Source organism: Camelina sativa, chromosome 7 (assembly GCF_000633955.1).
Source record: "Camelina sativa cultivar DH55 chromosome 7, Cs, whole genome shotgun sequence".
NCBI classification, from domain to species: Eukaryota; Viridiplantae; Streptophyta; class Magnoliopsida; order Brassicales; family Brassicaceae; genus Camelina; species Camelina sativa.
Window position 1 is genome coordinate 24,197,870 of NC_025691.1, and position 22,500 is coordinate 24,220,369.

The window sequence follows — 22,500 nt, forward strand, 5'->3', positions numbered from 1 at the left end:
CCTCCTCCTCCCCCTCCTCCTCCGCCGCCTCCACCCCATCCCCATCTATAGCTTCCGCTTCCTCCATTGTAACTTCTTTTCTTGTCCTTGATAACTACTTCGGTGGTTGTGCTGTTTGTATCATTATTGTTGTTGTTTTTTAGCGTGTCTTGATCAGTGGAACGGACGTGCCCACTTACTAGTAGGTTAGTTTGCAAGATCACTACGATGAGGAAGATAACCACCAAGGAAGAAGTTGTCTTCATTTTTCTTGATTCTCCACAAAGTTTGTTACTAGACTTGTTTTTGTTTGATCTGATGTGATAGCTTCGTTTTGGCTCTCTATTTATAGTGCATTTGTTTGTTTGTTTTTTGTCCCTTTACATAAATTGAAAAGTCTTATTGACAGATAGGTTTGGTCCTTTCTAACCAGAAAAAAAAAACGTTAGGTTTGGTCCTACCAAGAATAAAAGTGTTTCTGTCTTAAAAATCAAGAAGAGATAAAACGATCATAATAATGTTTTTTTGTTTGTCAACTTATCATGTGCCTTTTCTTTATCAAACAAAAAAAGATGTTATTATGTGTCTAAGTGTCTTTTACAAACGCATATTGAGTATTGACCTCTAGTATATTAGCATGGTTCTGTAAAACACCAAAAGGTTTCTAATAAAAACGAGATATATCACATTTCTAATTTATTTATTTTTTCTTAATTTATATAATTAAGATTGTAATTTGTAAGTTGTCATATGAATAGGTTACTCATCTCTGTATAGTTTAACCAATGTTTTTGGTTATTGAAACTAGGTATAGGGAGCTTTATAATATTGTTGGTAAGAATATTAGTGGTTAATAAAAAATATTAGATGAGATATAAGGTAAAGAAACAAAAAAGAAGAAGAGATCCCTTTGGTAACACTACTAGTGGGGTGGTACCGTGGTAGGATGCTAGTCCACCACCAATCAATACTGTAAGTCTTCTCCTTCAATGTACATCTTTATTTTTTCTAAAATTTACAAAAGAAAACTTACGCAATGATGTCACTAACAATGTTGTATTATTCTTACTAGTATATGAGTATATATAAAATACAACGAATCGAAAGAGTGTAAAACAATTCATTCCATTTACAAACTATTATACTCATATAGCCTCTACGTCTTTGAATAGTATGAACTGGATACAACAAACCTCGCATGCCAAATAAAACTAAAAGAAAACCTCGCATGCCATTTTTCTTAAAAAAATTAACATTTTTGCAAGTTGGTATTTATGGAGTATTTGGTACGGTTGTTTCATGTGTTCCTTTTACGTTATCTAATTTCGTTTCATCTACTTGTAGATAGATGATCAGGACCATCTATCTCGTCTTCTCTCCCAATAGCACGTACATCGTTTCATAGTATCATTTTTTAATCTTTTTCGGATTTTGTGTAATCTACAAGTTATTACTAAAAGTCTGTTTCGAGATCGCCTAGGAGTTTGACTGAATTAATCGCTTACAAAAAGACATATACTTGCATGCACAGTAGCTCAAATATAAAGCTACAACACATCTTTACTTATTCAAGATTGGGAGGAGACAAAACATTTAAACTTGATCTCTAGTAAATATTGGATTCTGAAACTTCAGAACTCTGCATCACACTAATCTATTCAATAATTCATACACAACACAAACAATGTCTCAATTTCCCCAAAAAAAAAACAAACGAAAAACCAGTCTTGATTCACTCCAATAGACAAAAACCATGAGAAAACAACATTGTAGCGCCACAACCAGAAGGTAAAAAAGGCTAGAGGTGAAGAAGAATGGAACTTCAACTGGTAGATTTTTAGAACCTCAGAACCGGCGGAATCCACGGTCAGCGACTCGAGCAGACGGGCACTCGTACGCCATGTGTCCCCGGCCACCACAATTGCGACATGTTATCATTGAGCCAACACCGTCTCTGTCTCTGCCCATTCCGCTTAAACCATCTCTATGCATACCATTGCCTCGAACCCTGTTTCCTCTGTCAGAGTAACTGCTGTCCCCTTTCGGGCATTGTCTAGCAACATGGCCAGAGATGCTGCAGATGTTGCAAACCGGTTCGTTCCGACAGTCACGAGCTATGTGACCTGAAGTCCTGCAGTTCTTGCACGCCTTGTCGTTTGTGCAGTCAGCAGCGAGATGCCCCGGTTTGAAGCAGTTGTTGCACAGCCTCAAGTCTCCTGGACGAGAATCCGGGTTAGTGCAGTCTCTCACTCGATGTCCAGCTTTGCCACACGAGTGGCAGATTCCTTCGTTTGAACAGTTTGAGGCTACATGGCCCGGTTCTCTACAGTTCCAACACCGTGATTCTGCTGTGCATTCTGCTGCAATGTGCCTGCAGAGAGAGTTCAAGGAACCATAATGGGAATGCGTATAAACAGAGAAAATTCAGTAATTAAATTTGGGAGGACATTATACCCTGGAAGGCCACAGTTGTTACAGACGGAAACATTAGAACAGTCTCTTGCAAAGTGACCAGGACGCTTGCAGTTGTTGCAGAGATTTCCTTGGCTGAGCAAATGATTCCAACAAGATCAAGAAATTGTGACAATCATGTCACTGCATTGAATCGAATATAATTTCATCCAAAAGCATATATGCAAGCAAACAGTTGAACTGAAACCAACCTAACACTGACTACTCAGACTGACTATCAATTCAATCAAAGAAACAATCGGAGACAAACATTGAAAGAAAGACCTTCAATTAACCCTGGTTCCACACTAATCACATCATCTTCATAAAGAGTACAAGAGAGAATAAAGCTTGAGACTAGAGAAGTTGTTCAGCAAGTCAAAGTCATAACTGGATTAGTATCTATTATGGCTTAGTTATTCTATGAGCCATAGGATTGTGGTTGAAATTGCCAGCTCTGCTTAACCTCTATGTCGATTGTTAGTATGAGAAGGTTAATATAGAAGAGAAGTATAAAGGTTAACTATGATTTTGGGGTCGAGAGTGAAAAGAACAGCAACGGTTACTAGTGAAGAAAGGGCCAAGCCATGAAAAAAGAAAAAGGACCTGAAAGCACGACGTGGCTCCCTTCTAGAAGGAGCATCACGGTAAGAAATTCGTTCAGGTCTCATTCTCCTGTCTCTAGGACTCCGACTACGAAACCGATCACGACTCCGACTTCGACTCCTGCTTCTGCTCATTGAACTCATTCCCTTCCACCAAACCACAACAACTTTTACATCAAACACCTGCCAACAACAACATTCAACCACACACCAACATTACCCTCCTTCACACTCTCCCCAACAATACATCAAATTCTTCAACACAACTCTCCCAACGAATTTATCAAGAAACCCACAAAACAGATCTGATCTGAGAGAGCATCCAGAACTCCGCAACACCCCAATTTCTTTGCATCATCGTCCCAAGTCCAACCCTCTTTCCACAGCCTCATAACTCAAAAGGGTATCACAAAAATCAAAGCTTTTTCGAATACTATAAACCGGATTCAACATTATCACACCGTCCTGTACAACCTAAACAGATCTCACAAATCGAATTCTTAACCTAACAACAACACTCAACCACAGATTATGAACCACCACAAAACTATAACTACTTGAAATCAAATCTCACGAAATCTCCATAGCAATAAACAAAAATTAAAGGTAAAACTGAAAAAAAAAAATTCCTAAACATGATTTAAGATTAAGGAGGATGGAGACGACGAACCTGAGCTAGAAGAAAACTTGGCCGAGAAATAATCCTGTCCGACGAGTAATTAAGACATCTATATATATATATTTATTCCCTTTCCTTTATATGGCTGGGCTTTTCTGTGGGCCGAGTTATAACTTTACGTGGGCTTTTATACCTATTAAAATGAAAACAAAAAAAGAACTCCGTTGCCGGAACTCGAACCCGGGTCTCTCGGGTGAGAGCCGAGTATCCTGACCAGCTAGACTACAACGGATCTGTGCTTAAGCTCATCTATCTATTTATAAAGCTCATCGTCTAACAACTGTTTAGTTCACAAAAACCCTATGCTCTCTCCGGATATAGTTCAAAAAAAAAGATATTTCCACATATCAATCTCGTGTGGTTTCTACTTTCCCACAAACAAATGAAGTTCATATAGTTTTTTCAAAAACGTGGATTCAAGTGATGTGTGTACCTACTTTTATAATATTAAGAAAAAGATATTTGTATGTAGTATAGGGTGGTTGATAATATAGTAAAGGATTCGGTTTGTTTTATGTATTTCGTTAGGCAGAAACTTATATTTTCGAGCAGATTGTTTACATAACTACTGAAAAGATCAGACAGCAAAAATAGGACATTGGCTGAATAATTGATTAAACGGTAGTAGTGTCTTGTAAATTCGCTTGAAAAATAAACATGATGGTCCTTTATGTATTCTGTGTCTATACCAACTACTCCGCCGTTAAGGGACCCATCAACATTAGTGTAGTCTCTACAAAAATTGAAAGCAAAACAATTTAAGTTTCAATTTTCATGTGACCAATCTCGTTGATGGAACATGTGAGTTTCGTTTCATTCTAAAGATGAGGTTTCGCAGTTCGTTAGGACTTAACCTTATTCCGTCATCCCCCCCGTTTCAATGCATTTTTAAAAGACAATATTTACCTACTTAGTTACCAATATATATATACTATAAATAAGTAACATAAATGTTCGAAAATACGTGGAATATACTATATACTAGCTGTACAACTTGTCATCATATAGCATTTAGACATATATATACGTGCGTTTTGCATGGATGTTATACGGATATTTTTATGCAAGATCAAAGAAAATTTAGCAAAAGTAGATATAAACAATATTTGTCTATACGGATGCATACGCAATCATTTTATTTCATCCGTATAATTTCATACCATATAACATTTATAACAAAACAGTACCTTCTAACATGTAAATAGTTGAATTGTGCTAAGGTAGTATATATTTACAAAGAAAAAGACACTAATATAAGTATAAGCTCTTGAGTTTCTTTTAACTGTCGTTTTTTTCGATATTTTTGTCATCTATATTTCATTTACATTTCAAAGAGATAAACTTGCCGTGATTATTAAAAAAAAAAAAAACTATAAGTAGATATGCGGTGAAATGGATTCGAAGAATAAGACGGAATACGCACCACAACAAAAAAAATCCAATAAAACAATATACGGCTTGCATGTGCATGTGTTTGATTAATTTGCAGATATTAAATTCGAGAAGCCGTAACCGGTTCGAGTACTGTCATTGTACGAACGAGACACCTTTAAGTCCTTATCTCCCCAATTTACAAATGATGTCCTTTCCTTTGTTTAAGCCTCATCCACACGATGCCGTTTTGGTTACTATTCATCAATCAGGCTCGATAGTTGTTATTGTACAAACAACAAACTCGTCACGGCTTCCAGTGTATTTTTTGTCTTCGTCTCTCACACTTCGTCTCAACATTTTCTTTCCAAGATATATCCAAAAAATGTTGTTTTCGTTTCTACGTTCTACATTGTTTTAGTAATAAATGAATTGTATACACGCTAACAAATTTATAATGTTTTTATAAATTCTTATACATAATATATTGTGTGCGCATTTCGGATGTTAGCAATATCTTTCTGTTGCTGCATAGTTTTCAAGATTTTCGTTTGGGGGTTATGGATGCAGAGAAAACCACGTGAGTGTACAAATTATCCTCTCTGTGAATCTGTGATAGTTGGGCGCAAGAAGTTAATTTCAAATTTAATTTCGGGGTAGGGAGCTATTGAACTCATGCAACTTGGAGCGATATATTTAATTTAATTATATCAAAAGTTTAAAAGTTATCTTGTTAAATAATTTATCTGACTTTCAGTTGCACACATTGCTGATTTAGAATTTAGATGAGACTAACTTTTAGCTTTAAAACCCAAAAATGATAACTTTTTCAAAATGGACCACGTACGATACCAACTCATGAAGATGGTAACGTGACTACTTAATTAGTTATGATATATTTATATTATAATTTGATGTGATATACATTAATATTTGATTTCGAAAACACACCAACATTCGGTTTAGCAATATCCGTATGTGAGTTTGACTTCAGATAAGTGGGAAATATATATATATATATACATAGAATAAATATTGGTTCGTTAATAAGTATTAGATGATTAAAAAAGTACTATATGATTTCAAATGAACTTTGTAAATTAAAAGTGACTTAGAGATCTTGAAATCCAAAGAAGGTATAAGAATTGTAGAGGTAAACTATAGAAGTAGAGAAACGCATGCAGAGCATGTGAGTCAGTTGAGACAGTTGGAGAGTCCTCGCTTGGTTACGACAATTTTCTTGGTTTTGGTTTGTGGTCCGAAACATCGACCCCTTCCCTCTGCTTCTTNTTTTTTTTTTTTTTTTTTTTTTTTTTTGACGCATTTCAATACTACTATAAAGAAAGATTCACTGTATATGGTTTCCCAAGTGGACAGAAGTACGGTTATACGTGTTACGTTAACACTTATCATTGTTTTCTTTTCTTAATTATATACTCTCTCTTGTTCTCTCTCTCTATCTATATAAAATATTAGGAAATATATTACTCACTAGTGGCTCATTGGGTACAACAACGCTCCTTTTATCCTTGTGAAGTTTCAGCTTTGATGTCTTTTTCTTTTATTCTTCTAGATTCACGGGTTCAATAATCAAGATCGTGGTACTTTTCTGTACGTTCTTTTTCTTCATTTATGAAATATTAGGAATTTTTTTTTAGAGTTTTGTGATCAAATTGCAGATATTAAACAGCATAATCCGACAAACCGAAAAAAAAAAAAGTGAGGGATTTGTAATTACCTAAAAAAATCCAGCAACTTTGAACAAAATATACTAAAATAAATGTTGTAATGCAAAATATCTTTGATATACTGTACACAATATCCTAACGTCAATCATATTTTACTATATGAAAGCACTAATATCTAGTTTCCATTCGATAATGCTGAAATTAAGAACGTTAGCTACGTTTTATAACAAAATTTATGGATTATTAAGAACGTTAGCTACGTTTTCTATCTTACTGTTTGACAACGTGCATGAAGTAACACGTTGAGTGTTTCGTACGTGTGAGCTTTGCTTGTTAATAATTCGATAACAACTTGGATAAAAAAAAAAAGCCCTACGCTCGATGTAAGATAAATGGGACAAGTAAATGGGAGAATGTGTCAAGATAACCATAAAGTGGAGACAGTAAAAGATAAAATACGAATATAAAGAACAACTACTATACTAGTACAACAGATTCGAATAAAACCCTAATCAACCTCGAAGGATGAGATTGAAACCCTAATTAGTTAACATAATCGACAAGCATGCATGTACCAAAAAGAAGGAAAAGAAAATCAGTAGCTAGATATTCAAATATATTCCAACCACAAAAAGTGAAAGTAAGATGAATATGCATCAAAACCGTCCGTCTAACAAATTCCACACATACTCGTCTCATTTAGGACCCCACGTCTTCACATGCTTTGAAAGCNCTCGATGTAAGATAAATGGGACAAGTAAATGGGAGAATGTGTCAAGATAACCATAAAGTGGAGACAGTAAAAGATAAAATACGAATATAAAGAACAACTACTATACTAGTACAACAGATTCGAATAAAACCCTAATCAACCTCGAAGGATGAGATTGAAACCCTAATTAGTTAACATAATCGACAAGCATGCATGTACCAAAAAGAAGGAAAAGAAAATCAGTAGCTAGATATTCAAATATATTCCAACCACAAAAAGTGAAAGTAAGATGAATATGCATCAAAACCGTCCGTCTAACAAATTCCACACATACTCGTCTCATTTAGGACCCCACGTCTTCACATGCTTTGAAAGCACAATTCATATATATTTTTTTGAAAATATATATATATATATATATATATTATTAATCTAAATTACGCATCAATTTGGTTTTTATTTTTGTTTTGTATAAGAAAAAATTGAATTCAACAGATTCTCTCTTGGAGCCAAACCAGATGACCCAAGCGGTCGCTTTCGAGTTTCTACATTACATCAATTCTGCAACAAATTAAATAGTACTTTTTATCATCTAAATGCACAACAAATATGGTCACCCGTAGCATACACGCAAATTCATATTCAAACAACAAACACATCATAATCTCCTCAACGCCTCGATATCACCATCACCCTCTCTCTCTCTCTCTCTCTCTCTCTCTCTCTCTCTTTATAATTAATTATTTATGCACACATACTAATAATACATGTTGTGGGTGTGTATAAATTCGTATATACTGTACAATTTTGTAAATTCCGTATATTCATTTTTTCGTTAGAAACTTTTTAAAAAAGAAAAAGAAGATTTTCCACTCGCTCAAGGCCTCAATAAATACCCCTCAACCATAAGTCCATGAGCCCTCCCTCACTCTCTCTCTAATCACACTCATCCTTCATTGTTAGAAAAAGAAAAGATCTTGAAGAGATCACTTGTTGAAGAGAAATGGCGATGAAGAAAGCAAACAAGCTAACGCAAACGGCGATGATCAAGCAAATCTTGAAGAGGTGCTCGAGCTTGGGGAAGAAACAGAGCAATGTATACAGTGAAGACGAAAACGGATCTCCTCTTGACGTGCCTAAAGGCCACTTCGTCGTCTACGTAGGAGAGAATCGGGTCAGGTACGTTGTGCCCATTTCGTTTTTGACCCGACCCGAGTTTCAGCTTCTTCTCCAACAAGCAGAGGAAGAGTTTGGCTTTGATCATGACATGGGTCTCACTATCCCTTGTGAAGAAGTCGTTTTCCGATCTCTCACCACCTCCATGCTCCGATGAACATATAACTTTTTTTTTTTAGGGTTTTTTTAGTTAATATATTTTGGAGATTTGAGATGTTTTTAGGGGAAACAGAGGAAGCTGCTGAGTAAATGCTTCTCTGTATTTAGCAAAACTTAATTATGTTTTGGTTAATATGGGTTTAGTAGTTGTATTAGAGTGAGACTAACCCTTAGAAAAAACAAACCTAAATGAGAATGATTACTATTTTTGGTTCTCTTCTCAGATTTACTCTCTCATGGTGGTGTGGTTTGTTCAATGTTGTACCCTGTGAGAGACTTCTTTTTAATATTTGATGAATGAGAGACTTTTATTATTATCAGCTTAAGGCTTTGGTTTTTTTTTTATTTACTTGATGTTATTTTCTTTTTACATCTTGTTGTAAACAAGTTGTGACTTGCGAATATGAGATAATTGAATTCTAGTCACGCGTGACTAGAATTCGCAAAAAGGTTCTGTTAAATGGCGAAGCTAAAATGGAGTCAACAAGTTGTGACTTGCAAATATATCTCTGCGCGCAGAGTCAACATGTAGTAGTATAATGTAAACAAATTCCCAAAAAGGTTCTGTTAAATGGCGAAGCTAATAAAGCTGCTATTTTTTTAAGACTTGTAAATAACTGAGGGTGTTAATAATTTTTAAATAGGTGAAATTGGTTTACTCCATTTTACTACAGTTCAGTTTGATAAATTTTTTAAAAAAAAAAAAAAAAAAAAAAGGAAACCTCATTGCTGAGATAGTCTAGACTCAAAAAAGCAAGTACCATAGTCCTTGAAAACAGAGAGCAATAAGACAAGGTCGTTCGTTACTTTCTAGAGTTTTGTCTCTCTCTCCACAAATTTACTTGTAATACTATGCTTCAATGTTTTTTCATATTTTGAATATGTAGAAACTACATAGTGTATTTTCTTTTTCTTTTAAAGCAAAGATGGTGTCTCTTTACAAATCGGCGGTTTTTAGCCGTTAAATCTGTTGAAATAACTTAAAGAAAAGGAAAAAAAATCTGGATGGAATGTTAGTTGCAGAATCGTTACAGTATAATAACTATATATATAGGGTTCTTCTGGTATATGGTGAAAATTTGTAAAAGCGTTAACTGTTTGTATTAAACACGTATTAAACAAATTTGGAATTATTATTTTGGAAACCGAATACCTGTTTCTGTATTAAGTTAAAAGTTTTTATATGGACCCTAAAGTTGGGTGGTAGAGCAAAAAAGTCGTAACTGGTATAGTATCTTCTGATAAATAGATGGATACATTTGAGGGTATATTAATTTTCATTACACCTATATTTATAGACAAAAACAAAATTAAAAGCTATAATAAACCCATAACTCCTAATGAGCTAAAACCTATCTAGATGTTGATGTTCAACCGCTTAAAATTAATTTGCCATTACGTCTGGTTTCTTTATATAACCATACACACTTTTTCACAAATGTGTAACAAATCGTGAGAAAAATATATACTTTAAGCATAGAATCTGCAAAAGTTTATTATGTGTGTGTTTTTGCTTTGATAATTCGTCCCCCTCTTCGGTAATAAAATCGGTCTTTGAAAATAGAAAATAAGAAAAGTTTTGGAGATGTCAAAATCAACGTCAGAGAGAGAGATAAGCACATGCGAACGTGACCCACAACAGCTTAAGAAATCTCGTATACATAGATTATTTAGATGATCATGAACCCAACAAAAACAACAAGATGTTTAATAATCCTCTAGAACACAGAGTGGTAGGTGATGGGAGCCAACTTCAATTATTTTTGGACGGCTTAGATAATAAACCATTAAAGCTTGACTTGTATCATGGGCTCCAAGATCACGATAAGATTCACCGTATCGTGTAATTGCACACCCCCTATTATATGATGATTTGACATATGTAACTACTACTACTACTACTACGGTACTACCCCTGCTTCTCTTTACCGTACTACGGTACTTTATGGACAGATGGACTTTTTCTTCGGTTTGCTTAATTTAATTATGAGATTAAACTCAGTTTGCATATTACTTTGCCACATATATTAGTCTTAGAAATGGGTTTAAGATTTTGACACGTATTGAGAGTCAAGTTAGTTTTTCCGTTTTGTGGGTGAAGTTAGTATTTTCCACCAAGGATTGAGGAAGAACTATTGTTAAGTGTTACGGAAGAATTAAGGTATCATTATCAATCATACTCATACATATCAGTGCTTTCTTTGAATTATTTCCCTTTTACTTTTTCTATATTTTCCTAACCAATTGAATGTCATTTCCGCATTATACGCAAAGTGATAGTATGTCACAAATTTCTTGAAATCCATTTATTACCGTACGGATTTCATTGTTTTGATTGATGATAAAAGGCTTTAGTACGGATTTGAAAATGTATAAATAATTTGCTAGAATTTAACTAATCTCCTTTTCCTTATGGTCACCGACTTTTTATAAATAAAGATGTCTTTTTCCAAGGACGTTGTCTTTGTGAACGTAGAAAGGCTATAAAGATGTGGTAATGCCTAATATTTGTATGCGAATGGGTCGGTAAAGATATCACAATCCCACCAAGTCCGAAAGTGCTACATATCCACTAATTAGCATATCAAGGAAAATAACACACGAGGTATTATCACTTCTTTTTTTATATACATTTAATTATAATGTTATGTCATATATACATACAGTACTCTATAATGTTTTGATGCAATAATAATCATGACTACATCAACCGTAAATTTCATTGAATGTGACAATATCATATACTAAATATAGCTGATTCTCTCTATGGTAGGATCAGGTAAACTAAATTATACGGCGATTGTCACCAAATTAACTATGATACAATAGAATTTATACGGTTCATTTATATGGATTTTTAACTCTAATGACTGTATCTAGTATATTTAGTTATTTACACGATTAGAGGGATCAAAGCATATCCATATTGGACTGGGCCTCTAGCGTCACCGTCAATCTCGATAAATAAAAGGAATTCGGGTCTTCACCAAATCGAACTTGTAAATGTTGTTATATCTTTTTTAGGTGGCTCGTAATTATTGGTTAAGCCTGAGTGGATGGGTCTTTCCACAATCGACTTGGGCCGTAACATCCAGCCTTCGAAAAATTCACCAAAGTCGACATAAAAAACTAGTCAGTAAAAAGTGAAAGAATTTGTGAAAGACAAAGCAATTGGAAACATTTAATCAATTTTTGGAATATGATCAGTGATTATTTCGCTAGTTGTATATATTAAGTTGTTAACCCTATTTTGATTTATTTAGTTTTCACTTCTCGCTTCTTATTCCTCTGTTTGACTATCATATATTCTGTCCCGTGCATGTCATGAATTATTTGAAGTTACTATTGGATTAATGATTAGCCATGCACGAGGGTGTGGGGGTAGCTGAACGTGAAATGACCAAAGGATAAGGGTACAAAGGTAAAGCTAAACAAGCTTCTCTCATTGGGCCTCTCTTCGCTGTCCTTTCGAAAGAATCTCTCAACTTCTCTCTCTCTCGTGTTCACGACTCTCATCATTATAATTCTAAATAATTGTTGTACTAAAAGGACATATATCTTCCTCGTTAATGATCTCCTTCCTGGCTACAACTATCTTTAACCCAACATTGTTCTTTTAACCATTTCGAGACTTCCTTGTCAAATTATATTCTATCTATCACATTAATCTATTTTCGGCCAAGTATCATTCATCAAAGCTAAATCGAGTAAATTCGCTTTCGCTCTTAAAAAGGTTTCTTCAAGTGATGTTTGTTTTTATCACCTCTTCAAACATGATATTCATCGTTTATAGCTAATGTGTGGTCGATCCACATGGCGTAGTTTAGCTTCCCTAACTCGTGTTTTCGTTCATACTAACCCTAGATTCAACCTAGTGCATAATATTCCTAGACTAACGTGAGTGCATAGATTTGTCCTTTATGCCGTCTCTTATTTGTGAAATGTTATGTGTGGTGTCGAATATGAAGTACAGAACATATGTTCAAAATGTCCAATATTTGTGGATGCTAGAGAAGAAAAATGATCATGTCAATATGTAATATTTTTTTTGATCATGTCAATATGTAATATTTTTTTTTGATAACTCAGGAATGATCTTAAAGATTTCCTAGGCCCAAGAACTAATCTCCTGAGGCTGGGGGAAACCATGTTAAATTTCGAACCCCCGCGACCAATAATCATCTAATATGTAATATTTACATTGGATACATTATGCCGAATGCGATAGATCAATATAATAATCTGTTAGAGCTATATAATAAATTAATAATTATATTGAAGACTTGAAGTAGAACATAAGATATTAGCATATATTTTACTTATTAAAACTAAGTAAGTTAATTAGACACTAGCAAATGAAATAATACAAAATACAACGTTCTTCTCCTCTCAAGAACTATATATACTTTCTTTTTAACTCAATCAGGTTCACTGTTTAAATGTTTTCTGATAAATAAAGATAGAAATTTTCTTCCATATACACTAGTGGGGGCTGAGAATGAATCAGACAAGAATCTAAACTATCTAATTAGCAAAAAAATCCAGGCTGTATGAACACATTCTAAAAAACTAGACGAAGGTGATGACATTGTGTACCGTAAATTGTACTGTTGGAAGAACGTGAAGGACAGAAAAAGCTTTTGTTGAGAATGAAAACATAACAAAGTGGCTATTTCCTGATAGTCTTTTCCTTCACATGACCTGGTCGGATTTTTTTTTCCTTTTCTTCTGTTTCCAATCACTACGGTCCAATTTCAAACAACTTTCGCCGAAGCAGTAGAAAAAATTGAATCAAAAGAAGAAGTAAATATTATAGATTTAAAATTCACACTAGTTAATTAGAAAATAACTTTATACTATGTCGTTTATTATTGAATATATCACCTAAAGTATTAATCTATTCACATTTTCAACTACATAAAAAATATATAACAGATTCCAACTCTTTTTTGTGTACTAGAAAACAGTAAAGAGTATATAATATATGATGTTTAAAGTTTAACGGGTTTAAAATACTCATTAAAATACTTCGTAGGAACTGATTATGACAATCATTTTATATATTAATAAAATCATGATAGTTATGAATCTTATGATCATTAGCTCATTTCTTTTTGAAGTACTACGAGTGCAATGGAATATCTATACACGTTGTTGATTGTTAGAATATTGAAATTTTCTCCAACAACAATAATGATTACTACAATTGTAATGGAAATTGCAGAATATACAACCAATTTTAAAATCACATTCGAACCCGGGACGACTCGGTAGAATGACTCACCCACCTTTCACGGCCATCTCCGAGCCACCACAAATACACTCCGCCGCCTCAACAATAAATAAATAGAAGAAGAATAAAAAACCACAACGATCCCGAGTCAATGACGATTTAATTCAAAATTGGCTTCGATTAACATTACTCGTTCCAAGTCGAACCGGGTCCGAACCGGCTCTCGTTTTATTTGTCTCTATTTACTCTTCTGTACGACGCCGTCAAAAGTGATCCGTTGAAAAAAATCACCAGACGGCTTTGTTGTCGGAGACGCCGTGAAGTAACGGTCGAGATTCGATCCATAGATCTATCTTAGTTCTAATCCCCACCACGTGGCAGTTCTTCTGAAAATCATCGGGACAAGTAAACCGTCTTGACCGGGTCGAATCAGACCGGGATATAAACCGAATCGATTCCTCGAAAACCGATTCTTCACAAGGGATAACCAACGGGCCTTGGTTAACGAAACCGAACTCTTCCTCAGCTTGGACCAAAAGGTTCCTTAGGATGGGATGGTTCAGGTACGTCGCGCGCACCACGAATCTCCTGCAACTGCTTCCAACGTAGATCGCCACGTGTCCTGACGGTACACAGCGGTTAAAAGAAGAAGACATCCTCGCTTGGTCGCGCCACCGTCGGAGCATCTGTCTCAGCCTCACAATGTGACGGATCTTACTGCATTTTCCGAGACCTCCAGCCATTTTTTGTTTTTTTATTCCGGTTAACTGATTTTTTTTATCTGCTCTGTATTGTAGTTGCAGTGAGAGAAAGTGTCAGAGGGGATTTTGAGAGTTTGGGAGGGACGAGGTTTATATAGTAAAGGGTATAAGAAAACGCCACTGGTTTTTGAGATATTTACGAGTTTACCTCCGTGGTCCCTTTAGTTTAATTTGGCTCGATTCTTTTCGGTTTAATGAAATAAAAGATTAGTGTGATTGGGTAGATTACTTATTATTTCAGGGAAACTAATTGTTAAAAGATTTTGTTCAAAGAGAGATTAGATACGAATCAAATGATTCTTTTAAGAGGAGTATGATTTTTAGTATGTTTTTATCTTCTTAATACATTGGATGGTGCACAAAGGTTTTGTGATACAAGAGATGACGGATTAGACATGTGAATATTATTAATTAGTGGTTGTTTATTGTTCATATGTATAATGATTATGCTAATGAATCTATTATCGATCATGGAAACAAAAAAATAAAGAAAAATAGTGTCATTGGTATTTTGTAAAGGATTGATTACTGTTAATTTGAATAAAAGAAGTGTCGCTTTTGAATAAAAAAGAGGTGGTAGGGAAATAAGAGCATGTGCTAGTGTTGGATAAGACGACCAGTCTTTGGAAAAAGACTTCAAACATCACCTTGGAATTTGATTAGGATCATATTTAGAGGCACTTTCTCTCTTTGTATTCATGTTCTTGTTTGGTTTATTGTCAAAGTGTTCATATGTTAAAAGCAATTAACCTGATGAGATTTTTAGCATTGACCTGAAAGTGTAGGCAGACATATAGCTTAGTGGTTCATATCAACCACAGGTGGACACACGAATTCGGCTAATTATTGGTTCTGTCGAACGTTTATATGATTCTTTATATATAGATCTAAGTCACTACAAGAAAACATAGCTGTTTCCGACCGTCGAATCCATCGGGAAACGGTCGGGAAGAGGCATTTCCAACCATTAACTGACGACATTGAATCGGTCGGAAATCGTTGGTCGCAAATTTATTTGGTTAGAAATCGGTCGGAAATTTCCGACCGAACGTTGGTTGGAATTTCGTTGGTTAAAAATCGGTCGGATTTCGGTTAGCTAAATACCGACTAATTACCGACAGCATAAAACGGTCGGGACTATATTACCGACGGATATACAACCGTTTACTTTAAATATCAATACCAAAATATTGTCAGATTAATTTAAAATACAAAAAAAAAATTAATTAAAAATAAAAAATGCTAAATTGATTAAAATCAGAAAATACTAAAAATGTAGAAATAAGTTATTGTCACTAAAACCACATTAATAGATTCTTACATTAACCGTTAGTCCCTTTTTTGGACATCCTACCACAAAAAACTAGCAAGTTAAAACACTCATCTCTAATCTTGAGTTTCATCATCATCTTCATCTTCAGGTGGACGACAGTCCGGAAACTTGTTGAGAAGCTTCTCAGTCACATCCTTCAAGTATTGGATTGTCTTGGTATTTTCCTCTTTCTCCTTAACTAACTCAGAAATCTGGGTGTAAGCTTCTTCTAACTTCTTGTCATTATCCAAGGTGGGTAAGAAGGGAGTATTTAACTCTTCATGGTCTAGAAGAGATCCAAATCCAAACCGATGTCCTTTCTTTTTGGGTATAGCCTGAGAATCAACATGCATAATGTTAAGAATATGGAAACATCATGTTAAGAATCAAAGAGTTAAGAGTGTCAAGGATAAAAGTGTTGATCTAAGATAGTAGAAAGCATGTTAAGAATGAAAATGAAATTCCCATACCTTACGAACCAAATCGTTGATCTCAGAACAAGAGAGCTCTTTAGATTGAACCGGTCCATCTTCATGTGTCTCTTCAGATTGGAGGTCATTCACCTGCTCTTTTAAAGTCTCCACAATCCTCTTAGCCTTCTTGTACACAATCTTGCCAGTTTTTTTACTTTTATAAACATCCTCAATGAAAGCCAGCATATTAGGCTCCACTCCACCATTTTCAATAGTCTTATATACATGGAAAAACAACATGAGTAATATGCATTAGAATGAAAATTCTTAAGAAATGTAAAGAAACTCAAGATTACCATCTCATCTTTACGCCTATAGAATGATTTAGCTCCATTGAAGTGCACTGGAATTCCTTCACCATCTGGGTTGCTTCTCCTGTTTTGTGAGTTTGTTGCTGCCAATCCTGCAACTTTCTCATCACGCCAGAGCTGAATATACTCCTTCCATAAATCACCTGACATATGTATAGGTTTCTCTTTATTGCATTTCCATTTGTCTTTCCACTCAGACAAGTTTTTGGAGAAAGAATAGGCAGCTTGTTTCTCAAACCCCCTCTCAACTATTTTCGTAATGCTCGGATCCCAATTAAACTCTTGCTGAACCAAAAAAAAAACACATGAAGTAAATAACAAGAGAGAAACATGATGTGAATCAAACATAAATTATATAAGGAATCTTACTGCAAAAGCTTTAAACCACCGTTCTTTAGTATCAGCCGGAAGAGAACGATATGTCAAGAAAGCATGGTTGACATCTGTTTTTTGCATTCTCAAGATAGACTTTGTAATTACACCATATGGATCACGCTTAAACCTATAGATAAAACAATTAAGATACCTATAGATAAACCTATAGATAAACATATAGATTAAATTTTAAGTTACCAAATAGCTCCTCGTTGCACTTTGGGATGAAGATACTTAAGTGTTTCACGTCCTGGAGCAGCGAGAAGATTCTCCACCGAAGCAGGTGGATTAGATCCATTTGCATTGCCAGCAGATCCGTTTGCATTGCCAGCAAATCCGTTTGCATTGCCGGCAGGAGGAACATCAGTTTCAGAATCTGGAATACTACATCCCGGGTCTTCAATTACGAAAGGCCTAAAAAAAGTGTCAAACTCTGGTGTTGAGCTACTAAACTGTTGTGACACATATTGGAGAAATGCTTCACGATTGAAGTTCGACAATGAGAAAACAAAGCCGTTAGTAAAAACTAATTCATAATACAATAAGTAGACATTGAATACGAGAAGTCTAAATTATGAGAAGACTCAATTTCCATCATTGGCTCATAGATAACAAATCTTACACCGACATTCAATTGCTAATATCTAGTTAAGAATTATTCAAGGAATCTCATGTCTTAATAAGAAGAACAAAAAACTAGTGGTTATCGATCTTTGAAGAAACAAATACTAACCGGTGGTAGGTTAGGTGGGTTCGCCATGGAGTAACGGCGTCGAGGCAACTATGGACAGGCCGGAAGCAAACGGTGAAAACGCAAAGATATTCGGTGGATCTGTGAAGAGGCAACAATCGCACGCCTAGGTTTGGAGGAGAAGAAGATGAGACTGTACGATGGAAGAAGAAAACTCTAATTAGGGTTAACAATATAAGTGGCTTTAGAGAATAAAAAATGGGCTAAATGGTTGACATAATGGCCCATTAGTAACTTTACAGATTAAATAATGGGCTAAATCATTTTAAAAGCATATTTATAATCACAAGACAAATCATATAAGACTCAGATTACCAACCTTAAATACTTCAGATTAACAACTCTGTTCTTCGTAAACAATGTCTTACTTCTAACATATTTCGACCGTTTACCGATCGATTCACAAACTGTAATATATCGGTTGGAAATCGGTCGGAAATTTATAGCCGTTTACCGACGATTAATCCGGTCGTTTAAAACTGACCGTTTATCGACCAAGTTTTAAATCGGTCGGAAATTGGTTGGGAAACAGTCGACTTTTACCAACGAATATATTCGTCGGTATTTCCGTCGGTAATTACCGACCGATTCCCAACCATATATATCTGTCGCTAATTTCCTACCGATTACCGACCATTTTTTTCTCGAGTCGCTTACCGGTTGGAATATGGTCGTTATTTAAACCGACCATTATATCGGTCGGAAAATTCGTCAGAACTGGTAATGTTTTATTGTAGTGAGTGAACTATTTTGTTATTAATGATTAAAATCATATATTGACTACAAAACTATTATCCAAGAGAAACGTACTCAATTATCCAAAACAGATGATCAATGATCGTTGTTATCATATGTGCACCACATGAAACCACACTAAAATCATTAATGGACTTGGAAGAAAAGAAAGAAAGTATATTTGGGCATTATATATGTACTTTTAAATTTAATAGTACATTTAAGTATAAGTTGATAGTAGATCTTAGGCGTATCATATTGACATATTCATTCAGCATATTAGAAAATTAAGTATCTAAAATATGTTGAGAGGAACAAAGTTTGAAGAAAATACTAGTTGAAATATACTTATAATGCTAAATGCTACATTATATTTCTATAAAATTTGTTTGGTTTAGTTTAATTTTTTATACGCTTTACTTAACCTTTATAATTTAATATTGTATGGTTGATTTTTTTAAAAGGTAACTTGAGAGATACAACTAATGAAAGTCAGAAATCCTTGCACACTTACTAATATGCACGCAAAAGATGTTATGGCTTATGAAGTTTAAATTCTGGTGTAAACCGCTATATAAGTTTAGACACGCGCGGTTCAACACGCATAATTTTTTTTTTGCTGGCAAGTCTATTTTGGATTCACCTATAATAGAAAATCAAATCTATAGATTGATAAATAAATCTACAGCATATATCTGAAAGCTACCAAATATTTTAACTGCAAACAAAACTGTAATTTGTTACCAAAAATAACCAAATTGTTAAAACGATATCATTACATCAAAGACGACTTTCTTTAGTTAACTCATATTGGAGTTAAAATATTATTGTTAAAAAAAAAATCTTTTACATAATAGTAGAATAAAGACTCAAAAACATTTCTCATTAATTCACACCAGTAACACCCTAGATGTTTTTTTTATAAAGTGTACATAGTGAATCATGACAACATGATGTGATATGAGATGGAATTCGATCAAGCTAACAAGGATTCAGAACATATGATGGCTCATCTTAGAGATTAGGGTTACGTACGGGTATTTGAAATTATGAATATGGCAAGAGTTTACAAGTAACGCAGTATAACCGAACAAAACGGAACAGGTTGTCTAGCTTTTGGATTATAGAAAAAAGGATTAAAGTGCTTTTTAACAATAGATTATATTATAAATGCTTCAAGATAGATAGTTCGTGCTCGTACAAACAAGGGCCATTAGCCACAGCTGCCGCTTGAGGGTCAAAACCTTTTAAATGTATATAACAAAACATAAAATACAGTCATTATTATATTAAACTTTGTCGTTTACGTATAAATTAATTTCGGCGCACGGAAGTGGGAGAATTTATGTTTAAACAACAATAAATAAGGCCCACCACATGGGTAGCTGGGAAAAAGGTTATTAAAATAATGTAATTAAAAATTGTATATTCAATTTAATACTATGAACATTTTTAACAATATAGTATAAAGGTTCTCTTACCAGTCGCAGTTAAGATTAACTGAAGATGCTTTTTGTTCACTGAGAAATTCATAAAATAAGTAGTTTTTATACGAAACGAAAAATAATGTAATACGGCGTACCACACCAAAACATTTATTTTTGTAGTTTACAAATGTGTCCATGCCTCCATGTGCGCGAATGTCTCCATCTTCAGTTAATTTTATCTTTAATTATCTTAGCAAACAAGCAGCCAACATATTTTCCACTTTAATTTACGTACTGATGTCTCTAGATTTATCTCTATATCGTACATTTTCATGTGATAATGCATATTAAATCGTTGTCAGTATTTGTTACTGTCGGCCTAATCTGATGTACTCATCTCATCTTATCCTTAAAATTAGTCAGAGATTATGTCCAGTATTTAAAAGATTGTCGCCATTATTTTCCACTCTTGCAATTAGATCAATCAACTAGTGTAAGAAAGTTAATTCACGTAAACAAATTGTTACACTAGAAAAATAATGTAGAAATGTTGATCAATAATAATCCAATGTCCACACCTCGAGTTCCTATCACTCCTACATATCACATTTTCCGCATGTGGCATGATATATAATAATAAATAATCTTATGATATATTTACTTATCATATTAATTTAGTCGAATATTCATACATATATTATCTGTTTCATTTTGATATAATAGTTTGAAAGAGATGATTGAATTACCTTATTTTAAATCTAAATATCGAATAAACAGTATACAAAAATTGAAATATTAAGAAGAGAGGTGGGTCCAAATTCATGTTGTGGATGCATCCCCCCCATACGACGCTACGTTCTCACCCCACTTGTTGGGTTTTAAGGATCTTCTCATTTAATTTTATCTTCCGATCCTAAGCAAATCTTCATTAATGCTTCTGCAAGAATTTATTATTATTGGTTATAATGAATAGAATTACTCAATTATCTATAAATATAGAGTATATAAAATTACAAGAGAGTCGATCGTATTCTATGAATCGGCATTGTATTGTCTCTTTATGCCTCCATTCGCCAAATTGCATTAACATGCACGCACAACTTGAGGAATATATGTATAGTATATGGGATCAAACAATTAAGCTAAATCGCTTAATTTGTTTTTCGTAGGGCACAAATCTCATCAACGTATATCTTCGTGTGGTAATGTCATTTGTTGAAGCAACAATATATCCATATACATATTTTAATTAGACCATATTATGAGAAAATTGGTACATCAGTATATTTAAATTTATAAATTAAGAGTCCTGTAAATTGTCCATTACAAAAATAAACCAATTGATAACGTAAGTAGAAACGACGTCTACTAGGCGCTGAGTATGTCGATGTGGACCAATACTTTAGGATGACATGTCAATATAAGAAGATGACGGGGCATCCATAGTTATATAAATTAAGTTGACCGACTTGAGACCCCTCTTTCTTAGTCCAAAGCTTCGAGTGTCAAATATATTGACGGCGCTCCGTTGTACACAGTAAGCGTTACGGATCCACGGAACATTCCGTCATCTATGTTTTTATTAAATAATAAATTAAATAGGTTAGAATAGTTTTTCTTGCACAAAAAAAAATATATAGTTTTAAGTTTATTTTACGTATTAGGCAGTGATTAGCCACAAGCAGAAGGGATGAACCTGATTAAAGTTTTGGTTTCGACGTTTCGTCAATGTTTCTTATTATTAAGTAAATCTAGCTTTCACGTATTAGCTTTTTACTAGTGAAATTTGTCATTCTCCACTCACATTTCTTTTTTAAGAAACTGTTTATAACCAAAAAAAAAAGAGAAAGAAAAATAAATGAAATCATGACGCGTAAAACACAAAAACATAAGTTTGGTTAATTAGTTTGCTATTGTGCTTTATAAAAGCCTATTTAGAATCTCTTAAGTTTATTTATTTTATATGCATCATAGATTCAACTTTTATCTTTATGTTGAATTAACACAAATTTGTAATAAGTGCTTTATTATTAAGTGTGAAGAAGAGTACTGAAGACATAGAAATGCACATGCAATGTTTAGGTTAATAAAGGCATTCAGACATTGCTAATCACTAATCAGGATTATGCTTTGGAATTATTTAGGCAAACGTCTTTCGGCATCTCTATCTCCCCTCATATTTTCTTTATTTAATAAACACAAATCATGTATGTTAATAATATCTATTGAAATCAGTGTTTTCAGAACCGGACCGGCTCGGCCGGTCGAACCGGTTGATCCGCGACCCACTCAATCTGCCGGT

General features: G+C 34.2%; 4 protein-coding genes and 1 non-coding gene across 5 annotated transcripts; 1 reads left to right on the top strand and 4 right to left on the bottom strand.

Moving 5' to 3' along the window:
• LOC104702303 (zinc finger protein GIS2) lies at positions 1,587 to 3,772 on the bottom strand. Its single transcript, XM_010418144.2, has 4 exons — positions 3,706 to 3,772; positions 3,037 to 3,218; positions 2,434 to 2,526; positions 1,587 to 2,350 (listed from the first exon to the last, which is right to left on the bottom strand). Exons 2-4 carry the CDS (start codon positions 3,177 to 3,179, stop codon positions 1,825 to 1,827), a joined length of 762 nt encoding a protein of 253 aa, XP_010416446.1. The 5' UTR covers positions 3,180 to 3,218; positions 3,706 to 3,772; the 3' UTR covers positions 1,587 to 1,824.
• On the bottom strand, positions 3,874 to 3,946 carry TRNAE-CUC. Its single transcript has one exon. It is a non-coding gene; the product is annotated as a tRNA-Glu (tRNA).
• Positions 8,323 to 9,140, top strand: LOC104702304 (auxin-induced protein 15A-like). The gene has a single exon (XM_010418145.1). The coding sequence runs from the start codon at positions 8,489 to 8,491 to the stop codon at positions 8,816 to 8,818; it is 330 nt and encodes a 109-aa protein (XP_010416447.1). The 5' UTR covers positions 8,323 to 8,488; the 3' UTR covers positions 8,819 to 9,140.
• LOC104702305 (auxin-induced protein 6B-like) lies at positions 13,964 to 14,866 on the bottom strand. Its single transcript, XM_010418147.2, has one exon. It carries the CDS (start codon positions 14,794 to 14,796, stop codon positions 14,341 to 14,343), a length of 456 nt encoding a protein of 151 aa, XP_010416449.1. The 5' UTR covers positions 14,797 to 14,866; the 3' UTR covers positions 13,964 to 14,340.
• On the bottom strand, positions 16,111 to 18,182 carry LOC104704903. Its single transcript, XM_010420913.2, has 6 exons — positions 18,021 to 18,182; positions 17,484 to 17,781; positions 17,280 to 17,412; positions 16,896 to 17,195; positions 16,597 to 16,815; positions 16,111 to 16,461 (listed from the first exon to the last, which is right to left on the bottom strand). Exons 1-6 carry the CDS (start codon positions 18,043 to 18,045, stop codon positions 16,201 to 16,203), a joined length of 1,236 nt encoding a protein of 411 aa, XP_010419215.1. The 5' UTR covers positions 18,046 to 18,182; the 3' UTR covers positions 16,111 to 16,200.

Coding starts and splice junctions, on each gene's coding strand:
- LOC104702303 (XM_010418144.2), bottom strand. CDS start 3,179: ATGAGTTCAATGAGCAGAAGCAGGAGTCGAAGTCGGAGTCGTGATCGG. Junction 2,527..3,036: donor GAGCCACGTCGTGCTTTCAG/GTCCTTTTTCTT, acceptor TCATTTGCTCAG/CCAAGGAAATCTCTGCAACA. Junction 2,351..2,433: donor AACAACTGTGGCCTTCCAGG/GTATAATGTCCT, acceptor CTCTCTCTGCAG/GCACATTGCAGCAGAATGCA.
- LOC104702304 (XM_010418145.1), top strand. CDS start 8,489: ATGGCGATGAAGAAAGCAAACAAGCTAACGCAAACGGCGATGATCAAG.
- LOC104702305 (XM_010418147.2), bottom strand. CDS start 14,796: ATGGCTGGAGGTCTCGGAAAATGCAGTAAGATCCGTCACATTGTGAGG.
- LOC104704903 (XM_010420913.2), bottom strand. CDS start 18,045: ATGGCGAACCCACCTAACCTACCAC. Junction 17,413..17,483: donor GTGCAACGAGGAGCTATTTG/GTAACTTAAAAT, acceptor TTTTATCTATAG/GTTTAAGCGTGATCCATATG. Junction 17,196..17,279: donor GGTGGTTTAAAGCTTTTGCA/GTAAGATTCCTT, acceptor TTTTTGGTTCAG/CAAGAGTTTAATTGGGATCC.